Raw genomic sequence first — 15,970 nt, forward strand, 5'->3', positions numbered from 1 at the left:
AAACACCACCTCAAAGATTATGATCAATTAATTGCAGACATGTGACAAAGGGCAGAGTGTGATACTATTGTAAATATAAAGTAAAGTGAAACAGCTCCATGTGACATTTTCACAAATGTAAAACTTCCTTGTGTCACGGATCTGTTAGACTGAGCATTAAACTCTTGACCTCAGGAAACGTTGACTCAAGGTCCTCTTTTTTCAGGGCTTCATCTGACTGACTGAGAAAACCCCGTCTGCTGAGGAGGACAGCAAGATGTGTTTGAAAGCTCCAGACAAAGCCAGTAAGTGAAAAGTAACTTCAGATTATCTGCAGTGAAGAATTAACTTTCATACACAAAAGAGAATGTGAAGTCGATGTCACGACAGCTTTAGGATGGGTACGCCATCTTGTTAGAATCATGTTGTATTACTAAGCATCAGCCTCCATGGCTGAAAACCACCGACTTTCACTTGAGAGAGCGGTGTTGACTTCCTGTAAGATTGTATAGCCAAACCCTGTTCTTTTTTCCTAAACCCAACCACGTGTGTGTGTGTCACCTAAATGTAACCACATGTGTGTTGGCTAAACGTAACCACGTGTGTGTGTTGGCTAAACCTAACCACGTGTGTGTTGGCTAAACCTAACCACGTGTGTGTTGGCACGTGTCTGTCGGCTTAACATAAAGAGTTGACATATATAACTCACCTGTTTACATTTTATTAAGTCTTATTAAGTTACACATCATTAAGGGGGCGGGGCCTCTTTGAGAGACAGGCTGTCTGCTGATAGTGTCCTTGGCTTTTCAGTGAGCTCCGCCCCTTGTTCCTCCACAGCTCCACCCCCTCGCCCAAATATGGTCACTTTTGGTTCCAAAACACCAAGATGCTGAACTTGAGGCTTCAAAACACGAGTCCACAAACCAGTCGGTGATGTCACAGTGGCTATGTCCGATAAGATTTCAGTCTTTGCAATAAACATAAATAGGAGTTGTAAAAAGTTGCACAGACGTCTTTTTGGGTGAGGTCGGGCTGCAGCGGATCACCGACATCCTTAGGGTTCATCCTATAGGGAAAATGAATGTCTGTACAAAGTTTCATGTCGATACCTGTAACAGCTGATTTCAGTCTGAAAGTGATGGACTGATCGATCAGACTGAAAGTGTGATGCAGAACCATGGAGCTGTTCTGGCTCCAAACTGCATCAAACTGAATTAGAGCTGAATAGCAGCGAACACACAAACCTGAACCTCTGAGGCACAACAAAACAAAACAGGACACGACAGGAGCAAACAGACAGCGATGAGTCGGAGGAGAGAAGCGCTGCCAGTTTGAGTAACAGTGAAGCGGTAAAAGATTGTCATCAGCTGACGGTTATTTACATCAAACTGAGATATTAGAGGAAAAACAGGAGTGTGGGTTGTACACGAGACGAAGAGACGCTGAGCTGAAACAGAACGCCTTCCAAGAGCGAGTCAGCCTGATTGATGAGCATTCTGGGAAACATCATTTTGAACTGGCGGTGATCTCCAGAGGATTTATTAGCATCCTATTATGTTCATCTTATAGTAGCAGCTTCTCTGCTGCTCTCTTGGCAGGCACCTGAGTAATGAGGATTTTGTTGCTCTGCTCTCTCGGGCTACATTCACAACACAAGCTTTCGGGCTTGGCTCCAAATTTCCTGACTCCTATCTGATTTTTTGGATCACTGTTCACGTCTCTGCTTGGATGTAATAAATATCTGATATCAATATGAGCCGACAGCGATGTCAGGATGCGTTCAGAGGGTAAGAAAAGCCTCCACGCTTCCACTGCTGCCAAATTTACACCCAAGTTGGTGATAACCAAAATTATGACTGCATGTCAAGTGGAAGATGGATGAATAATGAGCGAGTGAGACAAACATGCTCTCTGAAGAGCACGATATGTGAGTTTAAAGCACCATGAGAGTCTGAAACATTCATTCACAGCTTTACATTTTATTACACTCCAAAATACTGAACAGTGCTTTATGAACACTGAGGACCAGATGTGTCAGAGTCAGAGTCAGAGTCAGAGTCAAGAGAGTCAGAGTTAAGAGTCAGGAGGGTCAGAGTCAGAGTCAGGAGAGTCAGAGTTAGGAGAGTCAGGGAGTCAGAGTCAGGAGAGTCAGAGTCAGCAGAGTCAGAGTCAGGAGAGTCAGAGTCAGAATCAGGAGAGTCAGAGTCAGGAGAGTCAGAGAGTCAGGAGAGTCAGTCAGGAGAGTCAGAGTCAGAATCAGGAGAGTCAGAGTCAGGAGAATCAGGAGAGTCAGAGTCAGGAGAGTCAGAGTCAGGAGGGTCAGAGTCAGGAGAGTCAGAGTCAGGAGAGTCAGGGAGTCAGAGTCAGGAGAGTCAGAGTCAGCAGAGTCAGAGTCAGGAGAGTCAGAGTCAGAATCAGGAGAGTCAGAGTCAGGAGAGTCAGAGAGTCAGGAGAGTCAGAGTCAGGAGAGTCAGAGAGTCAGGAGAGTCAGTCAGGGAGTCAGAGTCAGAATCAGGAGAGTCAGAGTCAGGAGAATCAGAGAGTCAGAGTCAGGGAGTCAGAGTCAGGTGAGTCAGAATCAGGGAGTCAGAGTCAGGAGAGTCAGAGTCAGAATCAGGAGAGTCACAGTCAGGAGAATCAGGAGAGTCAGAGTCAGGGAGTCAGGGTCAGGAGAGTCAGAGTCAGGGAGTCAGAGTCAGGAGAATCAGGAGAGTCAGAGTCAGGAGAGTCAGAATCAGGAGAGTCAGAGTCAGGAGAGTCAGAGTCAGGAGGGTCAGACTCAGGAGAGTCAGGGAGTCAGAGTCAGGAGAGTCAGAGTCAGAATCAGGAGAGTCACAGTCAGGAGAGTCAGAGTCAGGAGAATCAGGAGAGTCAGAGTCAGGGTCAGGAGAGTCAGAGTCAGGAGAGTCAGGGAGTCAGAGTCAGGAGAATCAGGAGAGTCAGAGTCAGGAGATTCAGAGTCAGGAGAGTCAGAATCAGGAGAGTCAGAGTCAGGAGAGTCGTCACAGCTGCAGTCAGTTTATCCTTTTGCTGGAGTGCTGGAAGGAAACAGTCGACTCTGTAAGACAGAAGACAACAGAGTCCTGCACAGAACTGACCTGTTACCCGTCATTATGTCGAAGTCAAAGCTGCATCCGTTAATAAAAGTCCTGCGACCCGACCTGCAGCTGTGATTAAACCATGGGCAGATTTCCAAGTTCACAATCATCCATAAGGGCCCGTTCTCCTCCCGACACACTGTTGGAGGGCCCACTGTCTCTATGGCCCCCCACCTCCTGGCCCCAGAGCACTGTCTGTATTTAGGCCCGTGACAAGAGCATAGATGGGCAACTGAAGCCGTTAATGTCTTCCCTGTCAGAGCAGGCTCTCTGACAGAAAGGTTAAGCACAAATACTCACAATATCATGTACACTTTACTGATATTGATTTTTTTTTTTTTTTACATATCTAAAATATGTTTTGGTGCTGCCCCCATCCACAGCAGGACACTGCTGAGCTGCCGTGTCAGACTCCAGCCTGCTTCTCCAAACTGAGGGCTGCCGACTGACATCTGCTGACTGTAACACACTGACTGTGGGTAACGACTCCGTACAACCTGCTTCAAAAAATCTGAACCCACGGACATATCATTAAATTAGGCCCTGTGTGTACGATCGGTCCCACCTTCAGATGTCAGCTGACGGTGGGACAGATTGTATACACACAGGACTGTTTCTTCCTGTAGAGATTTAATTTCTCTGCATATTAAACGCATACATCAATAGAAGATTTTGTTTTGACCAGACTTGTAAAATGGTCTTCATCCGAACATGTAACTGTCATCTGTGTCGTCATGCTGTTCACATGCCGTCTCAAATCTTCCTCTGACACCCTCAGAAGTGGAGATAGAGTCTGAATTGGGACACGTCGTCAGCTGTGGTGTGAATCCACTCTGCGTCCGTAATTATCACATCTCTGGATCATCGTCTCATGGGAAAAAAAAAAAAAAAAAGCATTGGGAGAATTTTAGCAACTGAGTGAGCTTCAGAGCTTTGTGACACCTCTCCTTCCTCCTCCTCCTCCTCCTCCTCCTCCTCTCTGCAGAGCTGAACTGTGGGATGATTTTACAGCGAGCAGTATCGTTACAGAGTCTCAGAGATTCTGGGCGTCTCAATGCCACGCTGCCACTGATGTTTCCATTACACACTTGTCGCCATGGAGACCAACATCCCCCTCTCTCTCCCCCCATACTCCATCTCATCTCTACAGTTAAAGCGCTCAGTTTCCCACACAGGCACCTTCCAAACTCACGGCACTGAGATTGCACCCTTTCTCACTGCTCTGTGCTGGCTGTGGATTCCCTCCACTCCCCTGCTCCTGCAAAGCTCACAGGAAGTGATGGGCTTTGAGAATACTTAATGACTTGTGTATTTCCCTCTCAGCCAGTTTCATTTCAGATGTGAAATCTCAGCCCCCCCCCCCTCCCTGCGGGCGCAGAGCGCATATTTTGCATTTATCCAAGGCACATTGTCATGTGTCCAGAGTGACAAATAGCACGCGTCTCACCTTGGGGCATTGTTGACTTCTCACAGGAGGCTGTTTGTTATTGAAAATGTGGTTCAGGCCGGGCTGACACTTCCCACTAACCCCCCTGGTGCTTTCTCGCTGATAGAATTTTATTATTGGCAACTCCTAGGTGATATCATATCCCTTCGCCCTGTTGCCCCACAGCAAGTGAAAGGCAATAAGAGGAGAATTGATTATATGTGGACCACAGAGCAGCACTCAGAAAATGTGTTTACTGTAGTCTCCCTGCCGTCTAAATGCCAAGAAGCAGCTCTCAGCAGACGCTCCTCTGCCCGATGAATGATTAATGAGTCAGAGTGCTTCCATAACTGGCCTCACAAACACATTTCCACCCAGGTAGATCAGCAGCGTGTCAGTCCTTTGGCAGAGGGAGGAAAATGCAGGGATTTGTGTTCACAGAATTAGGTCGTGAATATAGAAGGTTGTTGGTGTAAATCTCAGATACAGTGTGACAGCACAGGTAGGTGCTGCTGAGGTGAGAGTTAATATCTGCTGAGCCTCATGAATGTACCAGCTCATAACAGACTGTATCTATCAGACTGAAGGATGCAGGACTTACTGGAAACTAGACGAGCTCAGTCTGCTGCATTGATCCAGATCACCCAGGGTAACACACACAAACTAACCCAGAATACTGTAGTGCTCATTCACTGTCCGTCATGGTCTCAACACGCCACTCTCATGTGTCCACATATCTCTACTCTACCTCTCCTGGCCTCCTGGATTTCTCATTAAAAATTCAATTTCCTTTATAGTCAGCATTTTCAACCCAAACTTCAAAAACCATGTGAAAGTATTTTTTGGAACTTTGATTTGTTGAATTGTTTCTGATCTTCTGCCTCTCCTCTTGCTCTGTGAGTTGCTACTTTGAATAACGCCACACGACCACCATTAGGTGTTGATATCGCAAACCCTGTCTCACTCTGAAGTTGTTGAATAGTGGCGTTGTTTTACGTTGGCTTGATACGCGGCCGGTTGCCATTGTTTAAAGGCACCCAGCAGCGTCATGGTTGCCATGCATTGCAATTCCAGTGAAGCTGTCTATAAAGATAAGAAGTGCCACTACAGTGCCGTTACAGTTTTTCCTCCGGCTGCAGAGAAGCCGAGAGCGCAGAGGGTGAATACAGGTATATTCAGTAGGGATGCAGCGATATATTGGTTTCAAGGTGTGCTGTGATATAAAAGTTGACGTCATCATACCGTGTACGTTTGTTCATCTACAATATTGAAAACTAGAGTAATGTACGAATAACATGTTGTTCAAACCAACAGTAACTCTTCTGTTTTCATGACTTTAAAGTTCTGTCTGATTGACAATAGAATATATTCTGTAATACTGTGATACCGTAAAGCTGCAATGTTTTCTGAGATGGTTATTGTACCGTGAAGATGTACGATAAAATCAACACGTCATCTGTATCGGCCGATAACGGCTTTAAAAGGAACTGTCAGAATCAGCCAACGTGCTTTTTCTTATTAGCACGATGACTGAATATTACATACGTACATAACATACAGACACTGAACAATGTTTCATGTCTCCATCTGCTGGTGGGCCGTCACCATAAGAGTCTGTATGTATGATATGATGTTAATTCATCTACAGAAGAGACTTGATCACTGAAATTAGGTTGGAAAAAGTGGATATATTGATATCGGTATCGGTTATTGGTCAAATGAGTTGTTACATATCAGATATCTGCAAAAAATCCAATATCGTGCATCCCTACTTGGACAAGTGAAACAATCAGAGGAGTTGAAAAACTACCTGTGGAATCAAAAACATTGTAAGACTGAAAGTCTCCTTTGAATCTGAAGTTTGACCTCGTGCTTCTCAAGGCGTCGTCCTCCTTGTTTTCTCAGATGTAGGACTCTTCGCGCAGCGCTGGATCCAAACTGATAAACCCTGCGGCCCCTGAGCCCGACACAAAGACTCTTACATACAACAGCTAAAAGAGTCGGGGCCAATCGTAGGAGACGTGAATCTTATTCAGGATTTACCTGCTCAGACTCACTGTACAGTTTTACTTCTTCAGTGCAGTTTAAAGGATCAGTGCTTCACTTTAGCATTTCAGAAGAATTTTAACATTTACTCCTCGATCTTTATCTGATAGCTGTAACTGATAGTCAGGGGCGGAAATCCCGTGGGGGGACAGGGGGGACATGACTCCCCCTTCAGTAAAGCTGTACCCCCCCTTAGAATCATTTGAGACACAATTAATAATTTTTGAACAATGCAGTAGTATTTATTAAAAGCACAATGTAAGCGGTGCTCATTATAATCGCGCAATAATGTGCTATTTAAATCTTAAAAGATTTAGTCCCCCCCTCCCATTCCTAGTAGTGGTATATCCCACACTCTTTCCAACGGGCGGGGCCGCTTGGCAGCAGCAGCAGCGTGTGGCTGGAACCGCTGTCCACATTGCGCATCGCAAGATGTTCACTCACACAGACACAGTTTAACTTACACAAGTTACAACACATCCCATTTACTGTTACAACAAGCCCCAGGCCCAGGCTGATAATATAAACTGTCTGCAACATTTCTCCTGCATTGTTCAAAAGCCTACTCAATTACAAGTGCTGCTAAGCTAAAAGCTAATGATTAAGCTCAGAGTTTAGTGATAGTCAGAGAGGACAGGACAAGAGCAGTCAGTGGCGGAGCAATGGGTACCTGTCTGTGGGCTCTCCACCTGTCAGTGAGACAAACATGAATGACATGCAGTCTAACTGACGAGGAGCGGTCATTACGCGCCACTATTACGCACGGTTGTGGCGAAGCGGCTCGTATGGGTACTTGTCTGTAGGCTCTCCTCCTGTCAATGAGACAAACATCAAAGACGTGCAGACGAGGAGCGGTCATTACGTGCGACTATTACGCACGGTTGTGAGGTGCGCAGCGGCAGATCTCACAGCACACTGTTTATAAACCACTTTACCAGTTTAATTGCAGGAAATGTTTAGTTGTTAAGCCATTTCTCATGAGTATAGACATTCACTCTGCCTGTTGGAGAGACAGAGAGAAGACTAAAGCGTCAAATTGCGGTAAAAGATGCTGTATAAAAGACAGGCTACAACTTTTTTTCCTTGTCCCCCCCTGGAATTATTCTCTGAAATTTTACTGTTTATTGTCCCCCCCCCAACTATGAAATGGGATTTTTGCCCCTGCTGATAGTGCCTTGAGATGAACAGAAAATCCCTAAAAATATTTGTTATAAATTGGTTCTGTTCTTCCCTCTTTTCTGTCCTGACTTGTTTCCTTCTTATTTTATTTACTCCCTTCTGTCCTTAATCATTTCCTTTTTATCTTTGTTGCGTTCTGGAAGAATTGAAATCTCCACAACTGTACATACATGTTTCACCCTCATGCCTCCAATATTGTAGATTTTATTTCCTCATTCATTGCAGTTTGGGATATTTTCAGTATTTCTTTGCTGATGTTCATGTCAGTGATCTAACACCTGCCAGTGTGAGTGCTTTTATTTCTGACATTGGAAAACAGATCCAGGACTTCCTTCCTTTAAGTAAAGGCTCTAAGTGCTTCTTCCACTCACATGCGCGTGTCTCCAACATATAAACAACCTTTTAGTGTCTATCAGCGCTCGCCAAGAGAAGCCAGCACCACTAAAACTTAATGGAGCTGAAACCTGTGTGAGAAACAGCCGAGAGGAACAGCTCTGTTTCTGTCTCTGTTCTCACCTGCCTGTGAGGAAAACACCTAACTCTGGTCGCCGGTCAGCTCGAGCTGCTCCCATCAATACGGGGAGAAAACATTATTAGTTATCAAAGGCTGTTACGGTTACCAAGGTGACCATGTTGCTCTAAATGACCCCCTTTACCAAACATAACACCTCCTCCTGTGCACCACCTCTCATCCCAAATCTGTCAGTTCCCCAGCGTTCAGTCAGACTGACGCCACATCAACCTGGAGAAAGAAAGGCTGAGTGAGTTAGTCATCGCTGCTGACCACCCGTCCTGAACAGCCCATAATAATCAGACAGGCTGTTTCCCTCCAACACACAGAGTGACACATGAAGTCCAATTCTGTGAACGTCAAACTTCCTGCATCGTTCAGATCCTTACAGAGTGTTTGTAACACCAAGTTCAGATTCAACAACTCAACTGTTTCACTTTGTGTGTGACAAAAATAGAGTGACAAAAAGAAAGAAAGAAAGAAAGAAAGAAACATAGAAATGCCTCCATTCCTCTCACATTCTACACAGTTGTACATACACTTCAAACACTCATTACCAACGCGTTGAATTAAAATGGGATTAAAAAAAGTGCCCATGCACATTATTACACGTAAAGTAATTTATTGCATTTAAGAAAAAAGACCCGTGCTGTGTTTTAGTGAGTTGGCTTCAGTTCAGAGTTCAGTGTGACGTGGCTTTGGGGAATCTTGTGGTGCGTTGATGGACCTGCAGTTTTTTTTGGAGGGAAACAGATGAGCTGGATGGAATCAGTCTTTTAGGATGTTTTGTGTTTTCTGCACCGGGAGGTGAAGATGATGTTTGGAGCAGGTCGCTGTCGGTGTTTGATGGTCTGTGCAGTTTAGGAGTTTCACTACATTGAAGCTGGGCGGCACGGTGGTGCAGTGGTGCAGCATTAGCTTAGCATTGTTGCCTGAAAGCCAGAGTGTTCCTGGTTCAAACCCCAGGGTGGGGGAGCTCCTCTGTGTGGAGTGTGCTCCTCCCACAGTCCAAACTCATGCAGGTTAACTGGTGACTCTAAATTGTCCGTAGGTGTGAATGTGAGTGTGAATGGTTGTCTGTCTCTATGTGTCAGCCCTGTGATAGTCTTGTGACCTGTCCAGGGTGAACCCTGCCTCTCACCCAATGGAAGCTGGCATAGGCTCCACCCCCAACAGGAACAGTGGTCACGGAAAATGTATGTATGTATTTCTCAGAAGAACTGTCAGCCAGACAGACAGATAGGCAAGAAAATGTTCCATTTTACTTTTTATTATAAAATAACAGACTGAAAATAAAACATTTCTCGTCTTCTTTCAGTCAGCTCTCAGGCTCTGTCACTAATTCATAAACAAAACTCCTAGATATTTTTTTAATTCAATAACACCATCATAAATAAAAGACAGTACTATATCCATACAAATCACAGGGCTAAATAAAAACAAAAGATGTGTTGTTGTGATTAATGATTTGTCATGTTGAGAAATCAGCCTTTGGTTTCTTTGAGCATTTACATAAATTATCACATTATTATCACAAGAAAACAAACTTTGTTATCTCGAGAAAATGAAATCATTTACTCCTGATCTCAAAATAGCAGCATCAAAAAAACAACTGCGACCACGGCTGTTCTTGACTTCTGGTACAGTAACACACTGAAGCTTTACTGCGATAAGAACTTTTACTTTTGATTCTTTAAGGTCATGATGTTGATCATGTTTATTTACTGCAGTCAGGTTTTAATGCAGAACTTTTACCTGCAGTGAAGTATTTTCACAGTCTGGTATTAGGACTCCCCCCGGACAGAGCTGCTGCTCCTTTGTATTGAAAGGGGTCCGTTGAGGTGGTTCAACATCTGATCAGGATCCTCCTGGTCCAGCTGGTAGGAGGACTCAGGGCAGACCCAGAACACACTGGAGAGATTATAGATCTCACCTAGTCTGGGAACACCTCGGGGTCCTCCAGGAGGAGCTGGATGTATGGATGGATGGATGGATGATGGATGGATGGATGGATGGATGGATGGGCGATGGATGATGGATGGATGGATGGATGGATGGATGGATGATGGATGGATGGATGGATGGGTGGATGGATGGATGGATGGATGGATGGATGGATGGATGATGGATGGATGATGGATGGATGGATGGATGGATGGATGATGGATGGATGGATGGATGGATGATGGATGATGGAAGGATGATGGGTGGATGATGGATGGATGGATGGATGGGTGGATGGATGGATGATGGATGGATGGATGGATGATGGATGGATGGATGGATGGATGATGGATGGGTGGATGATGGATGGATGGATGGATGGATGGATGGATGATGGATGGTGGATGGGCAGATGATGGATGGATGGATAGATGATGGATGGATGGATGGATGGATGGATGGATGGATGGTGGATGATGGATGGATGATGGATGGATGGATGATGGATGGATGATGGATGGATGATGGATGATGGATGGGTGGATGGATGGATGGATGATGGATGGATGGATGGATGGATGGATGATGGATGGATGGATGATGGATGGATGGATGATGGATGGATGGATGGATGGATGGATGGATGGATGGATGATGGATGGATGATGGATGATGGATGGATGGATGATGGATGGATGATGGATGGATGGATGGATGGATGGATGGATGGATGGTGGATGATGGATGGATGATGGATGGATGGGTGGATGATGGATGGATGGGTGGATGATGGATGGATGGATGGATGATGGATGGATGGATGGATGGATGGATGGTGGATGATGGATGGATGATGGATGGATGGGTGGATGATGGATGGATGGGTGGATGATGGATGGATGATGGATGGATGGATGGATGGATGGATGGATGGATGGATGGATGATGGATGGATGGTATCAGGACTTTCTTAGTAAAGGATCTGAAAACGTGTTAAAACCCAAACTCTATTGTCTCATACTGTGACAGACAGATTTCTGCTCTGACTGAAACCAGGGCAGAGTTTCTTCTCTGCCTCATTTAGATTTAATAAATTGTCAGCAGTGTTGTTCTGGCTGATAAATGATCAGAGTAAATATATCACAGAGCGTTTTTAATAGCGATCAGCGTTGTGTTGTTCACGAGAGCAATTGATTTGTTTTAAAACTTTCTGTCTTCCTGTCGAGACTCGACTCGTCTCCAAAGTTTTGAAGCAGATTTTTGGATGTTGTTTCAGTTTGTTAGTGATTTATAAAACAAGTCAAAGTTGCATCAAATGATTTCTTTGAATATGATTATGTAAAAATAATGAGTTATAGCCTGTGGCAGTGCAAACAAATGCTGACAACCTCTGCTTCCACTAACTTCACATCTCTGGTGTAAAGACTCTGCAGACCAGCCATGAATATTTCATCTTTATGATGATTTGATCAATAATGTTACTGGCAAGGAGCTGAATGAAATCACCAACAAACACCTCACAGACTGAGAGCTTCACTTCATCCACCAAACATGTTACTCACTTCCTGTCATGTTGAGGTTATGTTTCTCTCTCAGGCCTGTGCAGTGAACCAAGACTCCAAGAAAAGGCAAACGTTTCTGATGAACTGAAGTAAACGGGGTCGGTCCGCATTTACCAACAGAAAAACCACACTGTGCAAAAAAGTCAAGGGAACTCTTAAATCACACATCAGATAATTAGTTAAGAACATGATGAAGTAACAACGGGTCACAGGCAGCATAACGTTCACTACAGTGTCTCCAGACTCTTTCACACCTGTCACATGTGCTCAGTGTGAACCTGCTCTCATCTGTGAAGAGAACGGGGCACCAGTGGTGGACCTGCCAGTCCTGGTGTTCTCTGGTGAATGATGGAGCTGCACGGTGCAGGGCTGTGAGCACAGGTCCCACTAGAGGACATGGGGCCCTCATGCCACCCTCATGGAGTCTGTTTCTGACAGTGTGGTCAGAAACATGCACACCAGTAGCCTGCTGGAGGTCATTTTGTAGGGCTGTGGCAGTGCTCCTCCTGTTCCTCCTCACACAAAGGAGCAGATACTGGTCCTGCTGCTGGGTTGATGCCTTTCTACGGCCCTGTCTAGCTCTCCTCGTGTAACGGCCGGTCTCCTGGTATCTGGTATCAACCTGACTGGGCTGCAGGTCCCACCTCATGCTGCCAGTAGTGACAAGGACACTAGCAGAAGACCAAACTAGAGAAGAATCAGTCAGGAAGGATAAGGAGAGAGCAACTGTCTGTGGACACCACATGTAAAATCATTTCTTGTTTGTCTCTCCATTGTTCCTGTTGTCACTTTGATTTGCATCAAAGCAGCTGAAACTGATTCACAATCACTGGACTGACTGAGTTTAATTGACTTCCTGTTAGACTGTGACTGTTTACTGTTCCCTTCAGTTTTTTGAGCAGACATCTGTTTACAAACTCTCACATGACTCGTACAGTATAATCCAAATCTGATCCAGCTGTCTGATCAGTTCCTCACAAACACGACTTTTCACTAAAATAATAATCTTGTAAATAACCAGGTTCATTTTTAGCCTGAAAACAACATGTTAGTCAGAATTAGTGAAGCTACATGTAAAGACGAGAACAGAAACCTCAGAGAGAATAAATCCTCCAAAAACAAAATAAATAGTGTTCCCACTCTTTCCGACCCATTACCTGCACCAGCAGACACATTTTAGTGTTTAGAGGAGCAAATGTAAAAAAACAGCTTCATTGAATCAGTGGTATGAATCACTGATGGAACAGATTATGACTGTGAGCACTCATAAACCTGGAGGGGAAATAAACAAGCTGTTTGTACATTTTGTTCTGCTGCATCTCACAGGATCAACCTTGAACCTGCAGAGCTTCTTTACCACAGGAAAAAACAACAACCTGACACTTGTCAATAAGAACGTGTTGCAGTTTCAGTCATTCTCCGCGTCTACAGATCAGATCTGCAGCTGAACGCTGCTTCATGTCAGTCGTCATGTTTTGTTTTGATCGACTGTTTTTCACTCATATCAGACGTTAGAAGTCTGGCGTCGCCCCGCGCTGTGATTCCTTGTCTTCCCTCGGCTACAAAAGAAATCACTGTTGTCTCAGAGAAAACTTCAATTAACTATTTCCTTTGTCTCGTTAGTCAACGCCTGCTCTGTGTCACTGTGAGTTAACACTGTTAATGAGAGATGAAAAACTTCTTTAAAGGATCAAACTGTTGGTATATAGCTGAAAGCTCCCTCACTATCAGTCATCTGTTCTCTGTGATTGATTGAACACTGAAGAGGTTTCTTGTTTCTTTGTGTTTTTCTTTATCTTCCTGGAAACCATTGACTTCTATTCATTTCCAGTAAATAACACAACTCTACCAACAGCTGTGAAGTCACAGCCAACATCAGTCTGTCTTTAATTTTGTCCCATTGTTGCTGAGTGATCAGGTGATGAGTGATTTGCAAAACGGTCTGCGCTGTATTTCCTCATGACAGAACGTGACTTATTTAATCTGATACTTTGCAGATTTTCAGCAGCTCTGTATCAGAGCCGTGTGTGCGAATGAATGATGGTAACCAGCACCCAGATCGTCCTGCTCATCTCTGAGCTCAAAAAGTGAAACGCGCCATCTCAAATTTCCGCTGTCTCTTCGTTTTCGTGTGGCCGCCACCATGGACACGCAGAGTATAGAAGCGCCTCTCGGATATTTTATCAACATTTTTTTGGCCATTCTATTTAATTTTTCCAGACAGTTAATAACATTTTAATATTATTTTTTAGTAAATTTTATTACAGATTTTTGGAACATTTCAATAATATTCTTCAGACATGCAAATATAAGTTTTCCAGATATTTTAATAGTATTTTTTTTTACCATTGCACTTGGGGTTTTTTTGCCATTTAATTTTTTTTTTACATTTTATTCACTTTTTTCCAGACATTTTGATAACATTTTTTTCGGACATTTTATCAAAAATCTTTCAGAGACTTTATTCCAAAATTTTCAGACATTTTAATTATTTTTTTTTTTTTACATTAAAAATAAAAAAACAAATTGGACTATTTGACAATATTTCATGGACATTTTATTAATTGCATTAATAATGATAATAATAATGATATTAATGTTCCCCTCTATAATCTTCACAGTTGGAGCAGTAATAACCCTGCAGCATCACTCAGTATATGAAGCTGTTGCATCGTACGTCGTAGCCTGTGATTCAGTTGGCGCTGTCATCGTACAGTCTGCAGACATCAAACCTGATGTCATTCCAGAGCTTATCAGATCCATGTAGTGTAGCTGCACTAAACTCAGAGTGATCAGATGTCACAGTCTGCAGGAAGATTTAAATGTCTTCACAAACATATTTTAACTCTTTAACTGTAATATTAGATGGTTTGTTACCAGCCGGTGGCCATATTGTTTCCTGTGTCAAAACAGCAAAACTCACCAGCTGGAGCGTTTAATGGTCCAGTGCGGAGCAGTGCATTCTGGTAGTTGTAGGTTTTCTCTCTCTTAAACAAAAACGAATGTCACAGTCTGCTTCCCCTGTTTCTTCTCCTCATGTTGCACCAGTTTCTGTGTCCTCGTCCTGCGGAGACACAACAGATTCATTAAAAACCATCTGTCCTGCAGTGAAATATTCTTTAAGGCTGATGATGTTTTGAGTTTGAAGAATGTGCCAACTGATTTTTATATTAATGGGAACCAACAGATGCCTCAAACTGTCAGAATACAGCTTTCACATTTAGGAGAAAGAAGAAATGATAATATCAGATGACTGATAGCAGACGACCTGCTGCTGGGTCTCATTTTACCTGGATTTAAGTTCCTCCTCTCTTTTTATGAGATCTACCCGAAGGCATTCGTATTATATTACTTGGAATATTATTTTGGAGAGCTGGTGCCTTTTTTAAAACACCACATGGTGTCTTTACAGCCTGATAACGACACACTAACTGTATGACTCCAGGGATGACAGTGTCAGTCAGTCCACCACTTTGATGCAGCCAAAGTCAGAATGGTTGTGTTCTCGTTACCTCAGAATGAGCTGATCATATCTACACAGGGAGCAGGTCCTTGTCTACAGAGATCACCATGTTGCACCGCCATGTTTCTACAGTAGCCCAGAACGGGCAAACCACACACTGATAGACTAGATAGAGACATTCAGGTTTTTGTGTTGTCAGGTTTTGTGTTGGTCGGAGTGTTGCTAATTCCCTGTCTCCAAAATGTTCATAAGCATGGGTCAAAGTTTCTCCCATCACGTCTGTTTTTATAGATCACAACTTTTACGTGTGAAGTGACGTACGCCTCTTTCAGGCCTTGATTTGTGCATATGCAGTGTTAACAAATTTACAAATACTGAATTGTACATTTTTAGTATGGATCCTATGCACTGTTTTATAAATGATGCTGTGTTTCCAGCTGTGATTGTGCCATAGAAAGCAGGTGTTTTGAAGCGAGACATTGGCAACCTATCCAGACGTAATTTTTCCACCAACACTGCGAGCTTTTAAGCGAGATAGCGTTTAATTTTTTGTGCCTAAACATAACTACACGTTCTCGTCTGTTTGTTGCTGAGAGGAGGAGACCTCTGTGGATGATTCAGCTCCTGGTAAAAACCTCCTGAACATCTGGACCTTAAGTTATCAGATAAAAAGGTGAGCGCACATTAAGTCATCAGGTGAACAGGTGTAATGGATGACCTGTGAATGGGTCTAGCTGAGTGGGAGGTTTCAGCGTTATTTGT

General features: G+C 43.8%; 1 protein-coding gene across 4 annotated transcripts in view; it reads left to right on the top strand.

Moving 5' to 3' along the window:
• LOC117262063 (alpha-1,3-mannosyl-glycoprotein 4-beta-N-acetylglucosaminyltransferase C-like) overlaps positions 1 to 15,970 on the top strand; it is a 54,742-nt gene that overhangs the window by 22,961 nt on the left and 15,811 nt on the right. For 2 of the 4 annotated variants that reach the window (XM_033634705.2, XM_033634706.2), the window contains exon 3: positions 206 to 284. The exons of the other annotated variants lie outside the window; for them this stretch is intronic. In XM_033634705.2, the coding sequence (XP_033490596.2) occupies positions 257 to 284 (28 nt within the window). In that variant the 5' untranslated portion in view covers positions 206 to 256. The remainder of the gene's footprint in view (positions 1 to 205; positions 285 to 15,970) is intronic. 4 annotated transcript variants of the gene reach the window in all.

This window comes from Epinephelus lanceolatus, chromosome 5, assembly GCF_041903045.1.
Source record: "Epinephelus lanceolatus isolate andai-2023 chromosome 5, ASM4190304v1, whole genome shotgun sequence".
Classification (NCBI taxonomy): Eukaryota; Metazoa; Chordata; class Actinopteri; order Perciformes; family Serranidae; genus Epinephelus; species Epinephelus lanceolatus.